We start from the raw sequence: 16,129 nt of genomic DNA, 5'->3' as shown, positions 1-16,129 counted from the left end.
GGGGCGCGGGCCGGGGGAGGAGAGTTTTCCTGAACGCTTTGTTGATATGGCAGATTCCTCTGGGATGAGCCTCACACTGCTCAACTGCGTGGGTGGTCCCTGCCCGTCTAGTTGGAAGACGGACTGAGGGGAGGCCTGGCACGACTGTAGCATGGCCCACTGTCCCCAGGGGAGTTACAGCCGGCACTGGTACTCCCCATGTCCCTGGCTCTTGGGCTGCCTTTCCTCGCTGCCTGCTGCAGGACCCCCCGAACCCGCCTTCCCTCGCTGCCTGCATTCGCACGCTGTGCTGCACTGCAAGCTGGTCCCTCCTCTCAGGCCTGGGGAGCGAGGGAGCTGGCTGCCCAGGGAGCCTCTCCTCTCCTCAGGGGCTGGTGTGTCAGGCAGTTCCTGGCAGGGAGCCCAGAGTATGAACCCAAACTGGTTACAGCAGCACCAGTGACCTCTGCTCAGCCTGGCTCCTTGAGTGAAAGCCCTGGCCTCTCCAGCTGGCTCCTGAGATGCCTGCACCTCGCTCCTCTGCCCTGAATCTGGCCCATGAGGTTACCAGAGCAGGGTCTGTGCTATGCTTGCGCTCAGCAGAGGGTAGAAAGGCAGAGCTCTCCTGGGGAGCTCTCCTGCATGGAATTGGCCCTGAGCAGCAAACAGGCCCCTCCACACCAACCTGCCTCGTCCGCACAGCCACACATGTGCACACTCACACACTGTTCAGTGCATGTGCACTGCCCCACGTACTAACCCCCCCATGGGGGAGAGGGGGTTGCACACGGACCCATGCGCACGTCCACAAACAAGCACAAGAACCAAAGTCACGTGCATTTGCACAGAAGAGCACTGCCCCACGTGTGCGCTCCAACCCAGCTGTGCTCTGAATCTGGGCTGAGGAGGGGCCAGTCTCCAGACCCCGCTGTTGCAGTGAAAGGGCGCAGCCTGCTTGGCAGAAACAGAGCGGTGCCAGGCCTGGATGTTTCCAGTGAAGATGGCTCGTTACCTAGGAGACCCAAATATCTGCCTGAGAACAGCCCCCAGCTCCCCGTGCTGTGCTGGCTGCAGACAGACCAGGACGGAGGAAGGAGCATTTCCAGGCTTAAGGGAGGGAGAAGGGAGGCTCCCGACAAGGGAGAGGGAGGCCTGGCAGCACCCAGCACACATACGTGAGTCCACCCTCCGTTCCCTCCCCCCCGCATGCTCTGAGGGGCTGGCAAGCTCTGGCCACAGGACTGGGGTGAGGTTCACAGCCGGGGCAGGAGAGGGTACTGGCTGCTGGAGCCTGCTAAATGGGAGGAGCCCAGAGCCAGACACAAACCCTGCCTTGCAGGGGCAGTTAGTGGGGTTGTCACTGTTGGATCCTTTGGAATGGAGTTTTGGGAAGCGCCTGCCCAAACAATCCCTGTTTCTATTCTTGCTCTGCCAGGCCTTTGCCAAGCACTGGCTCCTCTCCCCCTTGCTGGCTGGCAGAGCTTCTGAGAGATCTGAACAATGGCAGAGAGCAGCCCAGCTGTTCTGAGCTGGGACCCCAGCCTCAAGCACTTGCCAGGTCCTCCATACTGACTCACTCAAGATCTGTCACCTGGCAGGGGGAGGATGTGTGCTCTGCTTGGGGGGAGGGGAACCCTCATTTGCATGCCCCCTCTCTGTCTCCCATGATTCAGCAGCTACAGTCAGTGGTGGATTGTGTCTGCCCACCCAGCTGGCAAAGGGTCAGAATTTCCCAGGGGCACGCTGGCCGCAGCTTGCAGCACCCATACGGTGCCGTCGCCTGAGTTCGTGCCCCGCATGCTGATTCCTGGCAGTAGGTAGGGCTCGGACGACTCCTGCAGCAGCATTTCTCTTATTATTGTTCCTTTCTAGTGCCCGCCACAGTGTAAGCGCTTGCAGCGGGAACCTAGTAGCTAATGCTGAAATCAGCCGGTGCTCCTGGCAGCCCCAGGTTTGCTGACCTCAAACAGCAGTTCATGTGCCCTGGGAAATGTCGGCTCCCAAAGAGCCTGGTTTTCACTTTGCTTCTCCATCTGACCTGTAGCTACCCACCCTCACTGTTGGGGCAACCCTCTGGGCTGCACTGCCTGGCACCCGGTTTAGGCAGAGTGGGTGTAAAGCATGGCCAGATCAGCGTGGCAGCATCCAGCCTGCACTCTGCACAGGTGGGAACGACTCCAGCTGCTGTACAGCAGTGGAACCAGGCCCACGATTCCAGGTCATGGCTCCCATTTCCATAATGACAGGCAGTGATGGATCCAGGCCTGAAGTACCCTCCGATGCACAGAAGCAGCCCTCTAACTATTGCCATCAGTACTGTCCCTCCTGCTACTCTTCCCCCCCCCAGACAGCAGGGCTGGGGCCCTGCATCTTCGGCCAAACCAGTCCCACATTGAACTTGAGCTGGCTTGTCTGACTGAGGTTGGGCTAGGCTCCTCAGCCTTGTTTGATAGCTCTCAGTGCTGAGCACGGTAAACATCTTCTGGGGGGAGGAGGAGCCTGGGCAGTGAGGCCTGTAGGAGGTTCTTTAGGTGGCCAGGGAGAAGCTGGTCTGGAGCCACAGGTCAGTGTTTTGCCTGTCTGGGATGTCAGTTTGGCTGCCTCTGGAACTCCAGACTCAAGAGTTTATGAGAAGAAAAGCTGCTTTGCCATAGCTTCTGGGCCCCTGGGAAGTGTGGGCTGGTGAGGGCTTGTCCAAGAGCCCCTGGGGGGCTGGGCCTGCCAGGAAATGGCCAAGTGGGCTTAAAATTCCTCCAGCCCTGAATGGTGCACTGAGCCCTCTTACCCCGCACGGGCCCCAGACACAGAAATGCATCAGCAGAACACCAGCCTTGATTCTCAGAGGGAGAGAGCGGCTCCTAGCATGTTGCATTGACTTGGTTAGTAGCTGTAATAGACCAGACAGGCTTCTTGGGAGAAGATGAGTGGGAAAATGCCAGTTCAGACCCCCAGATGCTTGGCAACAGGCTGCTGACAGTGCCAGGTGTGTCACTTCCAATGAGCGGCGTGCCATGTGCTAGAATGCACCCTCTGTGGCTGCTTCCTGGCAGTAGCCTCTATTGTGTTGTGGGATATCTCTTTCCTTGGCTTAGATGCACTCATGGCCGGAGAGGAGATTACCTGTGCTCCAGCTGGGCTGAGGCACGCTGCTGGGGAGTGACACACAGCAGCCATGCGGTCTCCCCACCATGCTTCAGGGGTAGGAGAGTGTTCTGCATGCAGAGCACTTGGCTCAGCTGGCAGTTCTTAGCGTGGGAGCTTTAACAGTGGGGCAGGGAAGAGCTATGACCCTGAGGCTGATTGCAGGCCCTTTGCTTTGTCCCACAGCCAAGTGCAAGGAGAGACCCTTAGGGATGTCTAGGAGATTCTCCCCTTCCCACTGGGCGGAGCTCCGAGCCCGCACTGTCAGGCCCTGGACACATGACTGCGTTCTCTTGCTCTCCCCGAATGTACTGCAGGCTGCCTTGGGGAGCAGCCGGTTTGTGAAGACAGGCTCTTTTCTGGAGTGGCTCCCCCAATTCTAAGCTGGCTCCAGCTGGAGTGAATCCTTCATTCTGGGAGAGTGACTCTTCTGCCGGGCCTGCTCTCAGCAGAGCAAGCGGGTGAGGTAGCCCTGCTGGGGGAGCTCCAGGGGCTGGGAAGTGCTCTGGAGACATTCCTGGAGCATGTCCCAACGAGCCCCTGAGGCAAAGCACAGATTCTGCAGCTCCCTTCTCTGGCCATCTCTGTCCTGGCCCTGCGGCTCGCCCCACTTCCTCTGCTCACTGACCTTAGACGAGGTCACTTTGTTTCCCCTCTAATAGACTCTGCGGCCAAGTTGCATCTAAGCCCCAGCCAGGAAGATGTGAGATGCCGTGTCAGAGCAGGTCACTGGCCCATCAGCCCGGTCTCCTGCCGGAGCCGATACCATCTGCTTCAGAGCATCAGAGAGAGCAGGGAATAGCCTCCCTATTGGATTTGCCCACCTGCCCCAGGGTCTCTAATGTCCCTGCCGGAGCACTGAAACACTTCCCCTTTCCTCCACAGCCTCCCCGTTATGGTCACCATCCTTCTGGAACAGGCAGAGGAGATAAGGTTCAGGGGCTGCCCATCCCCTGCTCTGGAGAAGCTGCAGTGCTGGGAAATGCCCTGCCGTGTGCCAGGCAATGCTGGAGCTGCCCACCCAGGAGCTCAAGGAGTCCAGGACCCTCCTGTGCTAGGGCTGGGGTTCCTGGATCCCTGGCACTGCCCCCACGCCTGCAAATCTGGCATGCAGGGCAGCTCCAGGCCCCTTTGTCTCAGGTGTGCAGCGTCACAGTGTGTTGGGGACAGCCGGAAGGGCGGGCAGGCAGGGAGAGCACCATGGGGGCTCCCTGCTTTGTTCTGTCCCACAGCATTACTGCTATCAGGGGCACCCAAGTGATGGGAGGGGAAAGGAGGCACCTCCCCCTGTCCTCACACTCCCCACAGCTGTGACAGCTGGTCTCTACCCTCACTGCAGCTGTCCAGCTGGGGGAAGGGATCTCAAGGTAATAGAGCACATGGCTCTGGGGGCTGAATAAGGGCTCTCTGGGTATCATAACAGAGCTGCAGCATGGGGCTGGGCACTGGCTCAGAGCTTCCAGGGGCTTGTTTCCCATTCAGCCCATACCATTCAGGCCATAGTTTCCCAGGTGCTGAGGAGCCCAGAGCTATTTCTGTGGCTGCTCTTGGTTCCTCCCATACGCAGTGTCAGCCATTGGCAAGGCTTGGAGCCTTGCTGGGGGTTAACGAGGCCGTTCCCCGCCAGGGGCTCGGCAGCTGTGTCTGCGTTTGCCCAGCAGTGGGGATCCCAAGCCGAGGGCTGCCCTGACGCAGCATCCGTACATGATCTCCACTGCCTGGCGTGAGTCACTGTCTGCTCTGGGCCTCCCTCCTACCAGCCTTGGTGAGTCTCCTGGAATCAGTGCAAGCCCCGAGGGGGACGGCTGCCTGGCAAGGGGCTAGCTGCCTTCCTGCCTGGCGCAGGCTTGGCGTGCAGCTGCTGGCTGTGCCAAGCTGCAGCAGGGGGGAGCTGGACTACAGGCAGCTGGGGGCTGGGGCTGGGGGAGAGCTCCATGGTGGTGAGGCAAAGAGGAGCCCTGGGGGCTGGACAGTAAGTGTGTTTGTAGTACTAGTGCCCAGGCCAGGGCCAGGGAAATGAAGAGCACAGGGGAACTCTGGGCTGCAGGTGAGAGCCCAAAGTATTAATACCACTCACCAGCTCAGCTCGCACTAAGCCAGTGTCTCCTGAGGTGACCCTGCCTCCCCTCCTCTGAGCCAGCAGTAGGAGGGCAAGGACCAAGGATGCCGTTACATTCACTGGCAAGGATTCATCTCCACCAGCCTGGCCTTGGCCCTGGCCCCAACTGCCCCCAGCTAGGCCTGGGCCGCCATTGTTCTGGGTGCTGTACACACAGGGCACCTCGCCTGGACAGCCCTCTGGCTGTGGAGGTGGAAGGTGACCAATCTACCCACTGCGCTCCCCCACCTGGAGACAGATGTTCTCACTGTGAAGATCACAGCTCAGCTCAGGCATGGCTGGGGCGAGCAGGAGGCCGGGGCCCAGCATTGCTGCTGTCCCTTCCCTCTCACTGAACAGATGCCATTATTGCCGCTTGTTGCTGTAGGGCCAGCATCTTTGCATCCTGCCAGTCTGCACCTCCGAGTCCCACCAGCCAGCCCCAAGAGGCTCCCTCCTCTCCCCCACGGACAGCTAGGCCTGAGATGCAGAAACGTGTGACAGGCACTCTCTCTCTCTTGTGCTCTGGGTGCAGAGGGAAAACTTGGATTGGTTTCAGTGAGGGCAGAGATCATCCAGTGCTGTGCGCTTTAGAAAGTCCCTGTTCCTCACAAGGGAGCCCTCTGGTACAGGCCATAAGGACTCTCCTTCATGGCTCCTCTTCTCTAGGTGGGTTGTTTAGTCTCCTGAGAGAGGCAGGGCACTGTGTGACCTGTAGTGGGAATGTGGTCAGCTCTATGCTTTGGGGGTGAGGGGATCTGAGCTGACTGTTATCTGCCTATCTGAAATAAGGGCAAAGTTTTGCTGCAGGCTGGATATGAGGAAGAAGCAAAGGACCCTTGTTCTGAGGCCAGACCAAACCCATGTCCTGCTATTGTCCCCACTATAGCTCTAAGCAAGCTCCCACTTCCCCGCTGGGAACCATTCTGCTGTAGGTCACTAGCCACCTTCCCTGTAGAAAATTGGGCCTCTTGCCTGATTTTGCTCAATCCTTGGTGGGAGGGGGAGGGTCTTTTCTCTGAAGGGTGAGTGGGTGGGAAGGTTGGCTGCTGCTACTGCAGGAAGAATGTGCTGGAAAGCTTGGGCATGACTGCACACGACCTCTGGTGCTGTTTGTAAAGGCCAGTGTTAGGGAAATTGCATGGAGTTAACCCCGTAGGCTTTGTTCTGTGCATTTGTAAGCACACTAAGGGCAGTGTGGGGACGTGTTTGTCCTGGAATTATCCTCCCTGGCATTTCAACCAGGAGTCCTCTACCCTTATGGAGAGGTGGGGGAAAATGGAGCTTTTCCCTCTGTCCTCTTCCGTGCTGTCCTCTCCAGTGTCCCCAGGGCAGGGAGCAGTCCCCTGACCTTCAAGAGCACTGGTGGAGAAACCTGCAGGAATTGCGCCGGATTTGTCTTATCAGTGTGCATGTGCCTGATGGACACATGTGATTGATGTCATTGCACACACAGTCGCAGAAATTATAACTAGTTATGTCTCAATGGCCATTTATAGATGCAATTACTAGGGCTGTAGGCCCGATTTCCAAAACCAGGTGTGCAATAATGTGCCCAAATAAAATAACTGTGTGTACAAATGGGCCTAATTAACCAGCTGTAAGTGCAAGGGCATGATCTGCATGTGCAGTTATGGTAATTGCTCATGCATATTGGGGGCAGACATTTGACAATCTGGCCCGTTACCACAAGTTCTGTGGAGCAGATACACAGACCATCATTGAGACTTTAATGACTGTGTTACAGACAGGTGGGAAGGCAGCAGACCTGCCAGGCAGAAAGTAACTGGTAGGTAGTTATTTTTTAGTACCTGTTTGGTTGCTGCTGGATTTTCCTACCTAGCTTTGGCTCCTGTCGGGCTGGGGAGACTGTTAACAGAGAAGGGGAGTAGCTGAAATTGACACGCACAGCCTGTTTGCAGCTGTGGGTAAAGCTGGTAATGTGTCTAATTCACAACAGGGTTGGCAAGACCCCCAGCCTTACTGGTCCAGGGGAGCCACCACTGCCTACCCTCTTCTCTGCAGCAGGAGGGAGAGATCCCATCAGCAGCTTGAATATGGTAGGGGTCCCTGCCTGCTGCTGCGCTGCAAACTGGGGCAGGTTGGAACCAGACGAGCTGGGGGTGGTGGAGGGTGAGGCCTGTGGATTCTAAGCAGGGGTGCAATTAGGTGAGCAGCCCCTACAGAAAGGGAAGTGGTGTCTCTGCTCCCTTTAATTTTCTCACCTTGCTCCTCGCTCTGCAGTAATTACCACTGCAGAAGCTTTCTGGCACCAATGTAAGCTGAGCTGTGAGCCCCTTTCCACCCGGCATACTCTGTGCACCCTCCTCCTCCCTATGTCTCACTCTGGCAGTGTAGCGCCTTCCTGTCATTGCTTGTGTGAGAGAATTAGTGTCCCTGCCCCAAGCTGCTCCCGCATAGTTCCCAGCTTAGCCCAGAGCAACTGCAGCCTGCACAGCCTTGCTTGGAGGGTGCAACATGGCTCAGCTGAGCCCACTCCCAGCCAGGAAGCCTTAACCCTGGCCTACAAGGTGCTGTCTGAAACCTCCCTTCCCCAAGGCTCTGGGCCCACAGGAACAGCATGGAAACCAGTCCAGTCCACTCAGTGAGCGTGGCCAGCCCAGTATCCCCGCCCTTACCTCACGCCCATTACTGCAGTAACCAAGGGTCTGAGTGTACGGTCTTAGGCCAAGACCCACATATGCAGTGCCCAGGGCGTGCCAGGTGCTGCCCTGGCATAGGCATCTGCATGGCTCGATTCTGTCTGCTAGTCCACTGGTGGTTGGGGGACTCGAGGGATTGCAGTGGGGAGGAGCTAACTGTAGGCACAGAGGGAAGGACAGCGACTGCAGCTCTGCTGCCATGCGGGACCCCCTGGCCCCAGTCATCGGTGGTGGCCCAGCAGGCACAGTCCTGGGTTTGCTCTGTTCCCCTGGGCAGGAGCATAGACAGAAGAACTGCGAGGGGGAACCACCTGGTGAACAGAAGGAAACAAGGTGTTGAAGGGAAGCTGCTGGGGTTGGTGCAGTGAGCAGGTGAATGCAGACTGACAGAGAAGGGCCCTTTTCTGACTACACTGAGCATGAGTCACAGCCCCCTCTCCCTCCCCGATCTCAGCCAGCCGCATAGAACGCCTTAGCCCCCCGGCTCCCTGTGTGAGGGTCCTGCAGCCAAGGCTTACCCCTGGCTCTTCATGAGGGCTATGGGTAGCAGCTGAGCCAGACAGGGCTCCCACTTTGTAATGGGGGTTCTCTGGATAATAGATGGCACAGTGAGTGCGCTAGCCGTGTGTCTCTGGGAGCTCTGCATGGCTGCCCCGCCTGCCCCTAAGGCCTTTCCCAGCTCAGTTGTGGGGAACGAAGACTGGAGCCCAGGGGAAGTTGTTCCATGGAGGTGAGGCCTGAGCAGGGAGCATCAGGGGCTTTTCTTTCCACTTGATATTAGCAGGGAAAAGGGCACGATGAGTCCCTCCTCAGCCCCAGTCTGGCTACACCTGTGCTGCAGGCAGTACCCCTGGGCTAGTGGGAGGTACAGGACAAATGGCCTCAGGTCCCTCACAGCTCAGAGCTCCCATCTCAGCCACTGCCCAGCTGGCTCATCCCCTTCCCTGCTCTGCTCAGTGACACGCCAAGGGGGAGGGGGAGAGAGCACATGCCATGCTCAGCTCCTTGGGGCACAGCAGCTGGAGTCCAGCTCGCCCTCCTGCCCCCCATCCAGTAGAACTTTGACCAGCATTCCCTGAGCATGCTCCAGTCCCTGTCTAGCCCCATGTGCATGGGATAGGAGGGTCCGAATCAACGGAGCTGCATAGCAAGATTGGGGCTGGGATAGCCAGGGGGCATGCTGTGGGTGTGGACGGAGGGGCACGGGCAGAGCTATGTGGGGTCCCAGAGCTAGAATAGCTGGGGGGAGGTTCTGGGGGTGTGAACAGAGGGGCACTGGCAGAGCTGTGTGGGGTCCCAGGGCTAGAATGGGTGGGTGGGGGCTGACCTAACCCAACCCAAGGGAGCTCCAAAGGCTGATGAAGGGAGGGTCTGATGCCAGCACCAGCTGCCCAGTAGTCGCCCTGTTCCGAGTGTGTGGCTCTCGCTCCACGGGCCCATTGCTGAGTCCCTGTGGAGCAGGGAGGCATGCAAGCTGCCTGCAGGCAGATTCCTCGAGTTCCTCTCCCGGTGAGGTATCCGGGCCCCGGAGCGACTGCGCTTCGACTGACATGCCTGGCAGGAGGCAGGATGGTGGGGGGGTTTAAGGGGAGAGATGGGGCAGGTTGATGACGACGCATACCTTTCCCTTCCTGGCTTTGGCAGTTGGAGGAACGCTAGGGAGGGGGCAGGGGAAGGAGGAGCATGGTGAGTCATTCACACCTGGTGCCCTCCCTCTGCAGAAGGGAGCCATTGGGCCTTGAGGCCACATGCAGGATTCCTTTCCTGGCACCGCTGTGGTGGGGGTCATGAAGCATCTGATCTGGTGACTAGGAAAGCAGCACGGGCTGCCTGCTGCAGCCCCCCATCTCCTGTGGCCCTGATGGGGTGGGGACACTCAGCTCTCTGGGGTTTGCCCTGGGATCCTCACAACTCAGAGCCACTGCTATCCCCCTTCTGACTTTCTGTCGCCAGCCACTGCTGCTAGCGGAGATGGCTCCCCAGTCTGTCCTAGCACTGCAGGACACTGGCCTAGAGGGGCTGCTGGGCTGCTCCCACACTGAAACTGTGATGCCACTGGCACAGAGGGGCTGCTGGGGCTACTCTGGAAGATGTGGCCTGGCCTGGGGGCCTCCGTCCACTCTGCATGGGGTCTGAGTCAGTTGTGATGCAGCACCTGTGCAGGCCCATGCCCCTTCTCTTGTAGGCTGTGTGGCTTGTGCTGCGCTCTGCAGTGATGCCATCCAGATGCTGCAAGGCCTCTTCCCTCTCTACAAAGCCCCTGCTGTGCGTGGGCACCTGGCCAAGCCTTGCCATGCCAGCTGGTTTCTTGGACCCCGTGGTGGCTGGCAGAGCCCGGGGTGACTCTCAGAGCAGCCAGGAGCAGCGCTTTCACAGCAGCAGGCCCTCAGCCAGGACTCCCTTCCACTGGGAGCTGGGATGCCCTTGGCTCCTGGCAGCTTCTGAGAAGAGCATGAGGCCCCTCTCTTGGCACACACCTTCCCCCCACCGCGACACCACAATTCCCAGCAGTGCTTCTCCTGAGCCTGGAGGATCTGTGTCCACAAGCAGGGCCATGAGGACACGGGTAAACGCCATGCTGTGGAGATGCGCACTGCTGCCAGGCACTGAACCCTTTACTGTGGCTGCCCCATGGACATCAGCGATGGGGGGGTGTCAAATTCTGAGCTGTTTCAGCCATCACATCTAGGCAATCCCCCTCTCAATGAATCTACCACTCCTGTTCTGGGCCTGGGGCCAGCCTCAGAGCTCTTGGCAGCTGCCTCTGCTCCTTGTTTAATGAAGCCCCTCTTCTAATTGGGGCAGGCTCCCCTGCCTTCATTGGACAGGCTGCTGAGAAGGAGGCTGCTCCCATTTGGATGGCAGATGGGAGGAGGGCACAGGGATCACCCTGATTACAGAGCATGGTGCAGTGTGTGTGTTTGTGCTGTTAGCCACCTCAACACCCAGAGCCAGGCCCACCCAGAGCTTAGTCAACAAGGGAAGCTAAAGGCCACCAGCCCTGGAGCTACTGACTGTGTGGGGGAGGGGACTGAACACAGGTCTATATGCAAAGACGTGCTAATGAGGTGGCATGGGGTGCTCTTGGTGCTGTGCCTTTAAGAGGGAGCTGGGAGATGGCAGCCCCTCCCCGGCCTTTGAAACTATGTGTCTGGAAAAGTGCTTCAGGAGCCCAGGGCAGGCTGCATCTCTGCGAGGGCAGAAGGCCCCAAGTGCGTAGCACTGATCCATTGACACAGCTTTGAAGGTGCTTTGGCTGTGGGGTTCCATGGTGCTACTCAGGGTAATGGGCCTCCACCCCCTGCTGGAAGATGCACGTGGACCTGCTTATCGCTCTTGAAGGAGTGGAAGGGGGAGTTCCTGAGCCTGCAGGATCTGTGTCTCCAAGAGAGGAGGTGAGGACACAGGTATACCAAAGGCCTGGAGGAGGAGGAGGAGGAGGAGGAGGGAGGTGGCTTGGTACCTGCTGGGAAGGTGTGGCACCAATGAAGCTGTTTCTGAGATGCAGCCTGCCCTGAGCTGCTGTAGTGTGGGGAGAAGCCATTGGGTTCTTGCCCTGCTGGGGTGGGACCCACGATAGAGGAGACGAGCAGCTAAGCCAGAGAGAAGCCATGGGGTGGTAACAGGACTGGAAACACGACGCAGCATTTGGGGGTGCCCTTAAATGCACTGTGGGGGGAGGGGGATTGACTAGAGGGATACCCTTTGGGGTGGGGAGGGCAGAAGATCCCCAAAAGGAGCTGATGTTTGTCAGGTGATGAGAATGTTCCCAATTATGCTAGAGAAGAGATCCAAGCCCTCCTGCCCCAGGGCACAGCCCAGCCACTAACTGCCTGGTGTTGGGAAGAGCCTTCCCTGTGGGCAGGGTATCCCAGAGCTGCCTGCTGTAGGGTTTTTGGAGCAGACAGTGCTGGCACTGTAGGAGGCGGGATACCTGCTCGCTGGATCACTAGTCCAGCCCAGTAGGGAATTCCATAGCCCATCTCCTCTCAGTTTGGCTCCCTATGAGACTTAACACAAGCTCAACAGCCTGGAAAACTGAGCATGCCCTCTGGGGTCCCGAGGTCAGTGATGTTCCCCATAACAGCTCCACAATGCCCCTCATCATGGACTAATCTTGATCATTAGTCTCCCTCTGCACCTGGCCTTTCCGAAAGCTAAGATTCCAGGACTCGCATGTCTAGGGCTGGTTGCACAGTAACCCAGCACCATTCTCCATAGGAGTTGCCACATGGGAACCATCTAGTCTAGTTTTCTCCATCCTGCCATACAGAACCAAGGGCAGCCTGTCTCTGATAGTGTTTAATTCTGTTTTGAAATGTACTCTGTGGTGTTCTGTAATATCCTGCAGCAGTGAGTTCCATGGGTTAACTGCAAGTTACATAAGAAGTTGTTCCTTTGATTAGGTGTGTGACCCTTTGTCCCAGTGTTGAGGGATGTGGGGAAGAGAGGCCCCTGGCTTCCTGGCCAGTGTGCACACTGCTGGGAACTGAGCAGCCTGGGAGCCCCAGCATCTCCTGTTTGTTTTCTTTCCGGTGGTCATTCTGGATAATCTAATTAAATGCTGGAGCCGTCCCGCCGGCTGTTTGTTTGTTGAAGACATTTCTCTGGTGACTCTCTCTGGTGGCTGAACCGATCTGAGTATGTGAGCGGGGCTGCAGCCGAGGCTCCCGGAACTCCCCAGACTCCCTTGACGGGATGGGAACAGCAAAGCCACTTGGGCCAATGCCAGGCAGCCCAGGATGGCTGATGTCTCTAGCTCCTGCTGAACTTTACCAGGCTTGCAAAGTCATGGCTAGGACCAGATCAGGAGGATGGGACTTACCCAGTCCAGCCCTTCTGTGGCTCCATTCCCCCTTGCAGCCTGGTACAGCCCTGTCCAGACTGCCCTCTGGAGCATGCCAGGCTCAGGAGAGGGCTTTTAGCCATGCAGTACACTGGTGCCCGCGGAATGGGGGCAGTCAGGGGTTGGTCAAATGGTCCAATGAAAGTTCAATGGAGAATTAACCTTCCGTGCTGCTGGAGTGATCGAAGTAGCCTGTCCTGTCTGGTGGGGTCCTGGGCCCTTTAATCGCCTTTGTGGAAACTCCCAAGGCAGAGGTGCTTTAAAAGGGACCCTGGGAATTGCTTTGAAACCAAGTGGGGTCTTTCTAGCCTTCTCATGAACTGGACACAGAGCTCCTGGAGGGCAGGGAATGGCCTCTCCTCAAGGTTCCTTGTAGCATAATGGGCTCCTAGTCTGGAGCCGGAGCCTCTACATGCTTCTACATAATGAATGGCAGCCCAGCGGTGTGGGCATGGAGCCATGTGCTGATCTCCAGTTGGTGCGGGCTGCGGGGGGTCTAATTCTCCATGTTAGGTGGTGTCTGGTGGGTGGGGAGGCAGAGTGCTAACTGACTTGGGGGCCCAAAGGCAGATGACTGGTAATTCTCTGCTTGTGAGGAGAGCAGGATGATACCTGATCACCTCATGCTGCAGTGAGGTGTTGGCCCCACCGCCCTCTGCTGGTTAACCTGCCTCAAACCTGCCTGTCAGTCCCGTCTCTTCCAGCTGAGCTTCCCTTTAGTTCACAAGGCAGAAGCTGGGAGTGCTGGAGTCAAAGGGCAAAGTGCCTGGAGTGAGCCTGCTGCCCTAGAGAGCCAAGGGTGGGGGGAGCTAGCATTGCTTTATCGCAGGGACTGAGGTTGAATCATACCCTACAGCAATAGTTTTGAAAGGTGCCTTTTTCCTTATAGGACTGGTCATGTGGAACTGTAATGGACAGACAACCCAATGCAAAATCACCAGGGGTGCACGGTGAATTGGATTTAAAAGCAGATAATGCACATTCCCCAGACAGCTCTGAGTCCCCTGCCTGACTCAGAGCATTAGCTGACCACACTGTCCCGTCTTCCTGTAGGAAAGGATAGTACATACAGTGGCGTTGTATGGATTCTTGCACCTTCCTCTGAAGCATCTGGTACTGGCTTTTGCTGGAGACAGGAAACTGGCCTAGATGGGCTAATCAGTCTGATCTACCATGACCAGGGCTACAGAACACTTGACGCTCCTAGTTGTGAGTCCCTGAAGTGCTTAAGTACTGCAGGGGTGGGAGCACCGTGGAAATACCTAGTGAAGTAGACCCTGGTCTGGACGGACTGTTGTTCTGACTGGGTAAGGGAGGGAAGGGGAGACAGGATTGTTCTGGTGGGGTAACTTGATTACATTTTATTTTAGCATTAGGCCAAGAAGCCCCAGGCTGGGTTAGCTCACGAGAGCCAGGGATTTACACCAGAAGCAGAACGGATCCAGTCTCTCTTGCTGGGATTTGGCTTAGAAAAGTTGCTGGCTGTCTCTCGCTGAGCAACTTCCCGGTGCCTGGATTGAAAATGCAGCTGGATAATGTTACGCCGATCCGTAAGATTTGTAACTAAAATGAGAGGAGAATCAATCTTCATGCTCTAATACATAAACTGCTCACAGCAAGGGTCAGGAAGACCCCCCTCCCCACACATACACATAATGTACAGTATTACACAATGAGCCAGCTGCATAATGGGCAGGTTACACATTCCCCAAGAACATCAGCTACTGGCTTCTTCCAGGCAGGGCACAGAGCTGATGGAGTCAGTGGCCTCGGGTTTCTCAGTCTATTGTTTCAAATGTGGCCAGTGTCGACTCCGTTTGTGTGGCCAAATGGGCTGGCTCTACTGGACAGACAGAACTACCTGATTATCCTTTGTGAGGTTATATGGCAGGGGTGGGCCCATGCCATGCCATGCCATGCCATGCCACACAGCCCTCCCACCCAACACCGGAACCCTGCCCCAATTTCCTATGGCCAGAGCCCCCCCAGACCTGCTATGCTCAGGGCCCCCCAAGGACTGTGCCACAATTGCACAGCACCCTGTTCATCACCCCTGCCCAGGGCCCCCTGCCCACAGCCTCCCCCACAGAACCCCCACTCCTTAGTGCCCCAACACACAGAGATCTTCCCCGCCCCCTCACAGCCCAGCACACACACACACACACACCTGGCCCTCCAGAGACCCACTCCCCCATGTCCTGCCTCCCGGCCACACTCACCACCCCTGCTGGGAGGTGACTGTGTCTGCTGGGCTGAGCCAGCGGTGCAGCCAGGGCTGGTCCCGGGGTGGGAAATCACTCTGGCCCCTTGGGAGTGGTGTGATCAGCCAGGCTCCCTCAGGACCCACTTGCATGAAGGGGCCCAGCCAAGCCCCCCACACTGTCCCCCTGCCCCAACTGGCCAAGACTGGCCAGGCTTCTACACCAGTCTCCAGGCGGTTCAGCTCTAGGGAGACAGGCAAAGCCCCACAGGTGTTGGGAAGCAGAGACTGCCCGGAGCCAGAGGTGTACTGGGTCCAGCCAGGGGGCAGCGAGAAGCCAGCAGATAGGGCCAGGGGGTGGAGAGGAACCCTCCTGAGAGGAGCAATTATGTGTGTGCAGGGGAGCCAGCAGGCTGGCGGGATCTCAGGGCACAGTGCAAGCAGAGCAGGCCTGGGCCCCTTCTGAGCATGGCCTGGTTCCATGGAGCCACGGGCACCATTGCAAACCCGGCACTGTGGGGTGAAGTGGGATTTGAAAGCCCAAAGAACTCTCCCAACTGACTATCCTAGGTCCTTGCTCTGGGATGGGGAGGAGGGGCCAGCACTGCTTAAACACTGGAATAAATTGCCTATGGAGGTTGGGGATTTTTAAGAGCAGGTTAGACAAACACCTGTCAGGAATGGTCTAGATAATACTTAGTCCTGCCATGAATGCAGAGGACTGGACTAGGTGACCTCTCCAGTTCTATGATTCTCACCCCGTCCAGATTAGTGTGTGGGGGGAAACGACCAGTGCACCTTTGCCCTGACCTGGGGGACCCTCTAGTTAAAGCTGGCCCCAAATGCCAATATTTCATGGGAAATTTGAACCAAAAATAAATCACCCCCCCCCCGAATTTCTAGTGAATTTTTCCAGTTTTTCAACAAAAACGGAACCCAAATGCCTACATTTTTTCAGTTGTCAAAAACCTTTCTGGGGAAAGATGCTGAGCGGTGAAAAACCCAACCCCCCAAGTGTTAACAGAACCTAGATAGTTTGACTATAAAAGCTGAGTGCTGATTTTTCATTAAGGAATCCGAAACATTTCCAGCCAAGGGAAAGTTCTCTGGGAAATGTTCATTTTGTCAACCAGCCTTTCCGGGGGCGGGTGTGCGTGTGGGGGGGTGCTGAGTCTATGTGTACCAGCCCTGCCTGTTGGGGT

At 57.2% G+C, this 16,129-nt stretch overlaps 1 protein-coding gene across 8 annotated transcripts in view; it reads left to right on the top strand.

Moving 5' to 3' along the window:
* The first annotated feature begins 564 nt into the window (after positions 1 to 564).
* Positions 565 to 16,129, top strand: part of COL7A1 (collagen type VII alpha 1 chain) — a 133,504-nt gene continuing 117,939 nt past the window's right edge. For 7 of the 8 annotated variants that reach the window (XR_012159789.1, XR_012159788.1, XM_073351407.1 and 4 more), the window contains exon 1: positions 11,185 to 11,276. Coding sequence is in view for 5 of the 8 variants with exons in the window: in XM_073351407.1 (XP_073207508.1) it covers positions 11,193 to 11,276 (84 nt within the window). In the remaining 3 variants the exon portion in view is untranslated. Of the gene's footprint in view, positions 1,155 to 11,184; positions 11,277 to 16,129 lie in introns of those variants that run through there. The other variant, XM_073351408.1, reaches the window with a different exon arrangement.

The sequence above is a fragment of the Lepidochelys kempii genome, chromosome 7 (genome assembly GCF_965140265.1).
Source record: "Lepidochelys kempii isolate rLepKem1 chromosome 7, rLepKem1.hap2, whole genome shotgun sequence".
Classification (NCBI taxonomy): Eukaryota; Metazoa; Chordata; order Testudines; family Cheloniidae; genus Lepidochelys; species Lepidochelys kempii.
The sequence above is the reverse complement of the archived record's forward strand: the minus strand, read 5'-3'. Positions and strand labels throughout refer to the sequence as shown.